General features: G+C 37.3%; 1 protein-coding gene across 3 annotated transcripts in view; it reads left to right on the top strand.

Moving 5' to 3' along the window:
• The first annotated feature begins 339 nt into the window (after nt 1-339).
• Nucleotides 340-10923, top strand: part of LOC127661723 (protein jagged-1b) — an 85126-nt gene continuing 74542 nt past the window's right edge. Inside the window, exons 1-3 of one of the 3 annotated variants that reach the window (XM_052152565.1) lie at nt 340-609; nt 771-942; nt 8991-9308. In XM_052152565.1, the coding sequence (XP_052008525.1) occupies nt 784-942; nt 8991-9308 (477 nt within the window). In that variant the 5' untranslated portion in view covers nt 340-609; nt 771-783. Of the gene's footprint in view, nt 943-8990; nt 9309-10923 lie in introns of all 3 variants that reach the window. The other 2 variants (XM_052152564.1, XM_052152563.1) reach the window with 2 other exon arrangements.

Raw genomic sequence — 10923 nt, 5'->3', positions numbered from 1 at the left:
TATTTGTCTAAAATTTTCTTTGTGTTTTGCAGAAGAAAGAAAGTCACACATCTGGAATGGCATAAGGGCGAATTTAAGGTACAAATAAGTAACAGTTATGGTAACAGTTGCAGGATACCACTTTTTACAGTGTGGGAACCAAAAATTGTTGGTTGGGAAGCCATGTATCCATGAACTTGTTGACCCCGTTACAAAAGACAGTCAGGGTACGAGATCATCAACTGTACCACACACACAAGGTGACATATATTCCCATGCAGAGGACACACCCCTCTATTGGCAACTTGAACTGCTAGTACTTCCCACACTGATATCTACATGTGCATAAACGCACAACGTCTTTCACTCATCGATCGCTCTTTTTCAGCGCGATTTTTCACTTCTGTCACAGGTTTATAATTTGTCGGACGATTTCAGCGAGGCGCGTACTGGGGTTACGCGAGGGTAAAGCACTCATCCACATTCAGTGAGTGAATGGAAAAGTAAATGGGATGAAAGCTCAAGTCAGTGAGCCAGCAGGTCGGACCGTCAAAGCGTCTTAACTGCTGCAGCTGGAAGGAGGAAGAGGAGAGCCCATCCAGGAATCCGCACGGAGCGTGGAAAGGACTGGTGCGTTTGAGAGATTGGTGAACCACCTCAGTGATCTTATTATCTATACCTGTGCATCAATTAGCTAATTTATTTTCCTCAGTTTCATGTAGTGTCATACACAATGGACATATTGACAGTCTGAAGAAAGCGTCACTAAACATGCTGTTCAATACGCGCAGATCAACTCCGCAAATGTCTGCTATAAGGATGGATAGAGACCGAAAGTGTTGGCACATATGGGACAAATCGAGTCTGGGCAGAAGGAGTGATATTAGGGCGATGATAAGGGATGTGGAGAGGGGACAGCAATGGACCGTGATTTTTCTGGTGTCACTCGCTCTGCAGCCGCAGGTAAGCCGCTGATTACGCGCTATTTTCAGCCGCCGTTTAACCCTGCTTTGTCTTTTTTCACGGTTGTTTTCCATGCCCAGTACTTCCAAGATACAGTTGTTCCAGCTTCACATCTCTACAACATATTTGCACCTATTCCATTTTGCTGACACCGTTTGGAGCAACCTGTTGCTCCGTCTTGCTTTGTTGCGCGCTGGACTTGTCGCTCTTTTGGGCGTGTTGTTTCATTTTTCATGCTGATATTTTGTTCTCATACTCAATCATGGCTCATATACTACAAAACCCACAAATATCTGAAGCGCATAGGAATTTGTTATAAAGCTTTTTTTTGCGCACAAATTTTCTGTTGCAGAGAATTTAAAAACAAGGCTAAAACATATTTGTGTATAAAATGTACCCTATTTGACAGCTCTCGATTATTTGTTTATTTGTGGAAATTGCAGTGTTTTTCTGTTTAGAGAGAGACTTATTGTTAAAGGGATAGTTCACCAAAAAAATCTCATGCTATCCTCATGCCATCACAGATTTGTATGACTTTCTTTCTTCTGCAGAACACAAACGAAGATATTTAGAAGATCTCAGCTCTGTATGTCTGTATCAATACAAGTTAATGGGGCCAGAAAGCATATAAAGGCATTAATCCAGTTGATAAATCTATATCTTCAGAAGCGATAAGATAGGTGTCGGTGAGAAACATATCAATATTGAATCCCTTTTTACTATAAATTCTCTTCCCTGCCCAGTAGGTGGCGATATGCACAAAGAATGTTAATAGCATTCAAAATAAGAAGATAGTGAAAGTGGAGATTTATGGTTATGGTATCCCTGAAATTTCTTTATGTCTACATAAGACAGTAAAGTAGCAGCTATGGTGATTTTACAAAGACTCTATATAGGCATGTGATTTTGCTGGTGTTTGCAATCCGATTCCATCCATATGGCTTTGCTGCATTTAGTAAAGTCAAAAAATATGTATATATCCCTTAAGAATCGTGTAAGGAAAATGGTTTGAAAATGAACAAACTGATTTACTTGCTGTTTTAAGCCAAAAGTTAATTGACTAGTAATTTATAGCAGTCAATCTCTAAAGGGGTATAATATAATTCTTGATTCTATTGTACTCCCAATGATACAACTCCCTCCCCAGGACCAGCCACCTACTATTCCAAGCTTTGAGGTTTCCACTGGGGTAGTTGGTCTATGGTAAAGATGACACCTCACCTGCTGTGGAGGGCAGGCCCTGGGGATGGGAACCCTTTGACTGCTGAACATACCTGTCCTGACATTAAGGGCGTGTGAAAACTGCAAATATTTTGTTTCTATGGTTTTGTGCAACATGATCTTTCTTGGATGATAATCTCAAGACTGTTCAGCAGTATGTTGCAGTTAATCTTAAATTTGACAGATCATAGAAATGCAGATTCCTGAAGTGAAGGATTGCATGGCTTTGTGTTGTTTTTATACAGTTTGGTAATGCTTTGTTTTTTGGGTGGTAAATAATATTGCATAGGTTGCAAGTGTAACAATTATGCATTAAATAAGGAGACCCATAGCAGAACAGTTTCTAATAGGCCAGCTGTGTTATATGCTGTGTTGGATAATGCTGGTCTTGTACTCAGATTGTGGATGTAATAGTTGAATAATAGCCATTTTAACTGAGATATTTGAAAAATACAGTTTTTCTTTCATAAATTGCCAGATGTATGAAAAAGTGAAATTACAAAATTAGTACTGGAAAGTTAAACAAATAAGGTTTTGCTTTTGATCATTTGGCAACTGATAATGTACAGGTATCCCATGCATGCATAACCTGGATATGTCAGGGAATTAAATTGTTTTTTATTAAAATGACTAAAACTGTTCATACATTTGTCCAATTATGCTCAGCACACAAATATTTTAATCAGCTTGAAATTGCTCTTTGTTAGTGCAATTTCTATAAAATCCTTATCCAGTAAAAACAAATGACTGGAAAAGCCATGGCAAATTTTTGGTCAAAATGTGTGTGGGTACCCTGAATATTGAACAGTAACTCAATTCCAGCCTTTTAATTGGGTCATTGTCCCCTCATGTTGGGCACGGGTCCTCTTTGTTTTGAATAGCAGCATCTCTTTGTCTCTGATGTTGGACAGACGGAGTTCAGCAAGAGTCTTTGTGGTGTTTTAATGGTTTTAATGAGCTCTGTCACCAGCGCAGGAATGAGGTTGTGTGTGATTTTACAGCAAACTGGGATGGTTGTGACCATCATTCCGCAGTCAACATGGCCAATACTTTAAAATTAATAACAATAATGTGGCCAATTTATACCAGACCAGCTTCCAAGATTGTCAAAATCACAGAGACTGAATATTTATTTGTCAACATACAGTACACAGTTAGAATGGCAAATCAAGGCAAGGCAAGTGTATTATATAGCACATTTCATGCACAATGGAAATTCAAAGTGATTTACATATAAATTTGAAAGAAAATACAAGATACATAAAAAAAAAAAAAAAAATCAATTAAGAACATGAAATAAGAATACAAATTAATACAATAAAAATTTTTTTATAAATGATTAAAATGAATAATAAGAAAAATAATATTAAATGGTTGACACCATCCATAACTGTTGTTAACCTTCCCTGATTAAAAAGAGGATAACCAAAATTGTTGATACACACTTTTGATTGTTGTCAACCTTCCTTGGCACAGCAGAGGATAACTAAGTTGTTAACACCATAATGCTGAAGTAATCTAAATAAAGAGATTCAAATCTGCTTCCGTGCCGACACAGAGAGAGACTGCATTATATTACAGTTCACACATACATTTGAGGCAGCTGTCTTCGGTTTTGGATATTACTGGAACACTGTTTTGGTTCAACTGCATGTTCTTGTGCATCGGTCCCTCTTTTTATGTGTCTGAATTCGTTTGACAGTCATTTTATTGTCTACGTCTGCATTTAACAATGTTACACAAGCACAATATGCCCTGTGTTTTATACATTTTTAAAGCAACATATTGCATTTGACTTTGTGTGACTTTAAGTGTTAAGGGTTAAAGTTATTTCCTCCTACCCAGTAACAGGATGCAAAGCAATATTTGTTCATTATCCTACTTTGTCTAATTCTGCTGACTTTATGACTGATCTTTGACATCAATCTTGTCTTACTGTGAATTGTCAAATTTCCCTCTTGAAAGAAGAATAACACGAAACCCACATAGGTTTTAAACCACCATTATTTTACTTGATAAGCTAGAAAACATTGTGCAAACAGTATATGGTCATTCTATAAGTCATATTATGCAAGTTATAACTACTTACATAAACATCTGGATTTATAAAAGAACATCTTCTTATGGTTCAACATGCATCTACAAACAACACAGAATGGCAGTGACAGTCAGCGCATCCTCATCCACTTTCATTCGTTCCTGGCTTTTTTTTTATTCAGGTTCCGGGGCTTTTGTAGATTAGTGGTTAGATCGATCAATCACACATCTGCATTTATTCCACTTTTCTTTGTGCAAAGGGCAAAAGAGCATGTTTACCTATTTAAATGAATATCAGATGCTAACACTACATCAAATGTATAGTCTTTACTAGGGATGCACTGATACCATCCGATACCAGTGTTGTTTTGTTGCATAATCAGTTTAGAATATCTTTACATTGTTGTGTTGAACTAATTGTAATTGTCTTTAATATGTAAAGAAACACAAACCGCTAACTACACATTATTTCATATATTTCAGAATAGCTTATTAAGAAACATGTTATTATTAACTAGTATACTGGATAATGTAGCAGCAAAATTAGCAGTAATTCCAAAAATGTTCGGTAGAAATGAAACCAGTGTTTTTTTTTTTTTTTTTTTAAACATTTGCACTTTCTTGGACTGACCATTTAGATAAAGAATAAATAATAAAAAAAACAAATAGCTAAATAAACATCAGTAGTACTGTTTAGTATCAGTCAAATGCTGACTATATCAATACTGCCAGTCAGTTAGTGGCAGGTTGTAAAACAAGAAGCATTTACACATGTCGAGTCAAGAGATAAACAGCACAGCGGTGTTACACCGTATTCTGCTATACAAGTTCAGGGGAAACTTTCAATGGTGGAAAAATAGACTTTTAAATATTACATTTTGTAAATGCAAGGACTGGACTTGTTCGGTTGAAGGGGGTACCAAACTGCGAATCCTGAACAAAACAGTTTGGTGAATACATGTTTACACATTAACTTTCATTGCTTGTAAGCTGAGTGTAAGTAGCTACGTGGTTGGTTAGTTAGCTATAAGCTTGTTGTCATGGAGAGTAAAAGATGGACGTTGTTTATTTACAGCATTGCGTCTCACCTAACAACGTAGCCTGAAATCAACACTCAACCGACACAATCCACCACCGCACCGTTGTCTGCTGAGCTGCAAAATGATGCTCTGATGTTTACCTTTCAATCTGCTACATTACTGACTGCACTGACAAATTATAGCTAGCTAACATAGCAAACAGATGTGATAAACATGAGTGAAATTGTTGTCTGGGACAGGGTTAACGTTATATTAGTTATATTGAAAAGGGAAAATGATGGGGTCATTGTTTATTCAATTTCCAGTATGTATTTCAGAAACTAGTTAGCAACTTACCATGAAGACGCTGCTTAACTCCGCACTGTCTGCAGAACCACCATCAGCTCAGCTCTGTAAACAATGTAGTTGGAGCGCACTCTGCTGGACAAAATACTTTATGACACCAATTCTAAATCACCCCAAACATTGTTTTCTGCATTATATGTTCAGAAAAAAATTAATGGTTATCACAATGCTTTTCGGAGCTCTGAATCAAGTGAATCACTTAATTTGATAAAAGTGTCGGTAAATAATGCAGCGTTTTGGATGCCTCAGATTGTCACACACTGGATACTCCCGCTGGTGAAATCACATGATTTGACCAGTGTGATATACGCTTAGAAGCACTGGAAATGAAACAATTTGTTCAATAAGGTTTTAAACTTAATGCAGCATATTTCTAAAGTGCTCATCACTTGTTAAAGTCTGCTGATGCTTGACTTTTGGATTGCTTGAGGGAGACATCAGTTTGATCATTATTATCTATCAGGAACAAGAAAGCAATGACTCAAAGCAGCTAGTAGTCATTCTTTTCAGTCAATTCCCATGCTATACTAATATTAATGCGTGCACCAGAAGTGCCCACATTTTTATGTCAGCCGAAGATCTGTTGAGGTGTAGGCTAAAAGTGTAACCCCCCAGTTCCGGCGCCCCTGAGCTCTGTGATGAAGCTCCACAAGAGAACTTGCTGAAATACAGGTATGTCAGGAATTACTCTGGCATAGAAGAGAAGCAGAGAAAGAAAAAGAGATGGAGAGTGATGGCTGGTGGTCTATCTGCAGAGTGTTTGATGTGTCCATGCTTAGGAGCAGGAATGGGACAACATGCCATGCCAGAACAATGGGAGGACAGTCCAGACATTCAGGGGCCCTGCTGAGACGTAGGGTCACAGGGAGAGTACAGGCACCACAGAGTCTTACTGTCTGTCTCTGCTTGGAATGCCTCATTTACAGGAGAATCTGTCTCTCTCTCTCTCTGTGTGTTTGTATATTTGGTTCTGAAAGATGCTTTAGATTTTTTTCCTTGTATTTGCATCTTTATGTCAGAGTTATCATATTGGTGTTCCGGTGAAACTGAAAGCATGTCTGACCTTGAAAGACAGAAAAGATGAAAATTATGTGTCATTACAAAGCTGTATGATGTCATTTTTTATGTGGAACAAAAAAGTAGAAGTATTTGAAGAAGTTTTTTTAGTTTATTATTGTGACCATATCTGTCAATTTCCAAAAAGGACAAAACATCCCACCATAAAAGTAGTTAATTCAATTCACACACTATATTCCAAGTCTTCTGAAGCCATATGATAGCTTTGTGTAAGGAACAGCCATTGATGCGTGGGCTTCATGCAAGCTTTTGTGGAGTTAACATTTTGGTACAGCTTAAATTTTGGTCTGTTCTCCACACAAACCTTTCATGTTGGTTTAGAAGACTTGGAATATAGTGCACAAGTCGTATGGACTAGAGGTCATCCAAAATATCAGTTTTACCATTTAATCTGTGCCTATAGTTGCTTTTTGGAACTAACGGTTATCGTCAAAAATCAATGTTGATATTTGTTTTTATTTTTTGTATTCCTCCATGCTTCTCTGTGGCTTTTGGCCTTCATTTGGTGAATATAAAAGCTACAAAAAGCTAAATTTGGTGAATATTTATATATAGAGTATTTCCAATCTCCAACCATCAAGGTATTCCATTGCCAGATGTTTGGATGATGATGGGTAAAGAAACAAAACTGCTACACTAGCGTTTGTGCTACAGGTAGTGTCATTTACCATGTTTTCAACATCTGTCTCTGCAAAAGTTTGTTAAACAAGCTTAAATATCATGTCATGAATCCTTATCACTAACTTTATACATCTCCCTTGGCACTGACATACTTGTGTGACATGCACATGCATGTCGGCAAAATTGGAATTGAAGATTTCCGCACAAGTTTCCAAGTTGAAAGTTTGATTTCAAGTGGCATCCATTGCACAGTTCCTAGTAGAATCTGAATTGAATGGAATGAAGCATGTCACCATCACAGTTTAGGGACTATTTCATGATTATTAATGCTAAATTTGATCAAAAAGACATGTATAACCTGTTGACAAGGAATCACCGATGATCTACAATTGATGAATGATGATCTGCTGTTGATAAATTACTGTTCACACAGTATTTATTAGTCAATATTACAATGTTTACTTTATAGTAATTTTATTGTAATACATGCTTTCTTTCACTTGTGTGTTTGTGTGTGCTGGAAACACAGACATTGTTAAAATTAAACGTCTTGTGTTATACACCAAATCTTCATTTTCTGGTTATTATTGGGATTTTGGTTGCTAAGCAACCAAAGGGGCATTACTCATTTTGTACTCTTGCAGCCTCTATGTCTGTGCCTGTCACAGTAATTAAAGTAAATACAGTTTTAAACAATTAATGAACATGCACCATTGGAACGGTCATTAAGACACTAACAGCTTACAGATGGTATAGGCAATTAAGGTCACAGTTATAAAAACTTAGGACACTAAAGAGTGTAAAGTTGGTCGGACTCGCGTTTATTGCCGAAGAAATGAGAGTTACACCAAGGCCAGTACTCTGGAGCGGAATCGATTTGGAGGTGGAGGGTCCGTCATGGTCTGGGGCGGTGTGTCACAGCATCATCGGACTTAGCTTGTTGTCATTGCAGGCAATCTCAATGCTGTGCATTACAGGGAAGACATCCTCCTTCCTCATGTGGTACCCTTCCTGCAGGCTCATCCTGACATGACCCTCCAGCATGACCATGCCACCAGCCATACTGCTTGTTCTGTGTGTGATTTCCTGCAAGACAGGAATGTCAGTGTTCTGCCATGGCCAGCGAAGAGCCCGGATCTCAATCCCATTGAGCGTGTCTGGGGCCCGTTGGATCAGAGGGTGAAGGCTAGGGCAATTTCCCTCAGAAATGTCCGGTAACTTGCAAGTGCATTGGTGGAAGAGTAGGGTAACATCTCACAGCAAGAACTGGCAAATCTGGTGGAGTCCATGAGGAGTAGATGCACGGCAGTACTTAATGCAGCTAGTGGCCACAACAGATACTAACTGTTGATTCTATTTTGTATTTTTTGCCCCCCTTATTCAGGGACACATTATTCCATTTCTGTTAGTCACATGTCTGTGAAACTTGTTCAGTTTATGTCTTAGTTGTTGAATACTTACGTTCATACAAATATTTACACATGTTAAGTTTGCTCAAAATAAAAGCAGTTGAAAGTGAGAGGACTTTTTTGCTGAGTTTAGATGTGATTAATCTCTTATCAGAACAAGTAACATTGGGAGAATTTACAATTCATAACACGTTTTATGGATGAAAGTGCTGCTTCCCACAATAAAGATTTAATGCACTCATGTCAGTTTTTCTTTTTCTTTTCCATTTTGTAACCTCTCTGTTTTAAACTTTCATAGGTGGTGTGTGCAGTGGGCACATTTGAGGTGCAGATTCGACAGTGGCTGAACCCTCAGGGCTTTCTACAGAATGGGCAGTGCTGTGACCCCCAGGCCAGCGGGGGGCAGCACTGTTCATCAGGTGATCAGTGTGACACATTCTTCAAAGCCTGTCTGAAGGAGTACCAGGCCCGGGTCATACCTACTGGCACTTGCACATATGGCACTGGCAGCACACCTGTCCTAGGTGGCAACTCCCACACCTTACATCACCATGGGAACGAGGGAACTGACAGCAGAAATGGACAAATTAATATCCCATTTAAATATGCGTGGCCAGTGAGTAGAACACTAATTCATTAATTGCTCTGCAATACCTATTGCAACACTGTTAATGTGAAAATATATTTTCTATATACATCATGTATTGTTTAACTTTTTGGCATTGACTGCCGCTGATACTCGGATTCGATGTGCAGGCTTTTTATCTGTTATCATACAGATGATTAAACATGTTACAATATTTCGGGGAGGGTCTAAAAGGTATCTGTCATGTCACCATTAAAGTCTCTCAGTTACCAAGACATAACTTCTGCTGCCATTTTCATCTCAGATTGTAAGATAAACAAAGCTTTTTCGAAGCACTGGTATTTTATTGAAGCATTTTGACACTATCAAGAGTGCTAGAGAAGTCTGTATTTATATTTTCTGTTATTTCATCAAGTTCTTCTAGACTTTATGGCTCACTGAATATGTGAGAATACTGGAAGATTATTAGTGATGCTATCTTTAGAGCTTGAAAGAATAGTTCTACCTAAACGATAGTTTGGTGTATATTGAGTGACATTAGCTGATCGCGACAAACAAGAGATGAGGTAATGATCTGAGATGTCATTGCGCTGCGGTAGAATTTCTATTTTATCAACATCAACTCCATATGCAGGGTTGGGGAATAACGGATTACATGTAACAGGATTATGTATTTAAAATACAAAATATAAGCAAGTGTATTCAACTACAGTTACAATTTAAATAAATGGTAATTAGAATACAGTTACATATAAAAAGTATTTTGATTACTGAAGATATTACTTTGCATTTTATTGCCATTTGTTTAATTTGATATTTAGTCCTTTCTGATGGAGTCACTTTCTTATGATGTGTTACATTCCTACGAACAGACAGAGAACTACGTTTGGAGCAGAAGAAATGGAAATAAACCTTGTGTAAATTGTCAGATTTACGCGAAGATAAAATGCTATTTCAAGCCATTTTACATGCACATGTTACCAGGCACGATCATATTTTTTATCAAGTAAATTCACGTTGGATCATAATTTCTTTCTTTCTAGTAAGACCTTTGATATAAGGGCAAAAATCCTATTCTTGATTATCATATTTGTATTGTTTACTTAATATATCTAAATATCTAAAAGTCCTTAAAACAAGCTCAATTAGATTGATAATAATATTAAAATAAAATAAATAGCTAAATAAACATCAGTACTGTATGTTTAGTATCAGTCAATTGCTGACCATTAAAATAAAGAATAAATAAAAATACAATAAATAGCTAAATAAACATCCATGTTGTATGTTTCGTATCAGTCAAATGATGACCATTAAAATAAAGAATAAAATAAATGGCTAAATAAACATCAGTACTGTTTAGTATCATTTAAATGCACACAATATTAATACTGCCAGTCAATTAGTGGCAGGTTGTAAAACAAGAAGCATTTACACCTGACGAGTCAAGAGATAAACAGCGGCAGCCGTGTTACACTGGGGTTACACCCGGGTGATCCATATACTGTAGCAAGGGCAAAAGACGACAGAGATTTTTTTTATTTATATCTGACTGTGTAATATTAAGCATTAGTAGTTCAAAAGACATAAACTTATATTCTGTCCTTTGTAAAGGACAACAAAACCTCCTCCTCGACCCTTAGGA

This window comes from Xyrauchen texanus, chromosome 21 (assembly GCF_025860055.1).
Source record: "Xyrauchen texanus isolate HMW12.3.18 chromosome 21, RBS_HiC_50CHRs, whole genome shotgun sequence".
Classification (NCBI taxonomy): domain Eukaryota; kingdom Metazoa; phylum Chordata; class Actinopteri; order Cypriniformes; family Catostomidae; genus Xyrauchen; species Xyrauchen texanus.
Note: the sequence above shows the minus strand (reverse complement) of the source record. Positions and strands in the feature narration are given on the sequence as shown.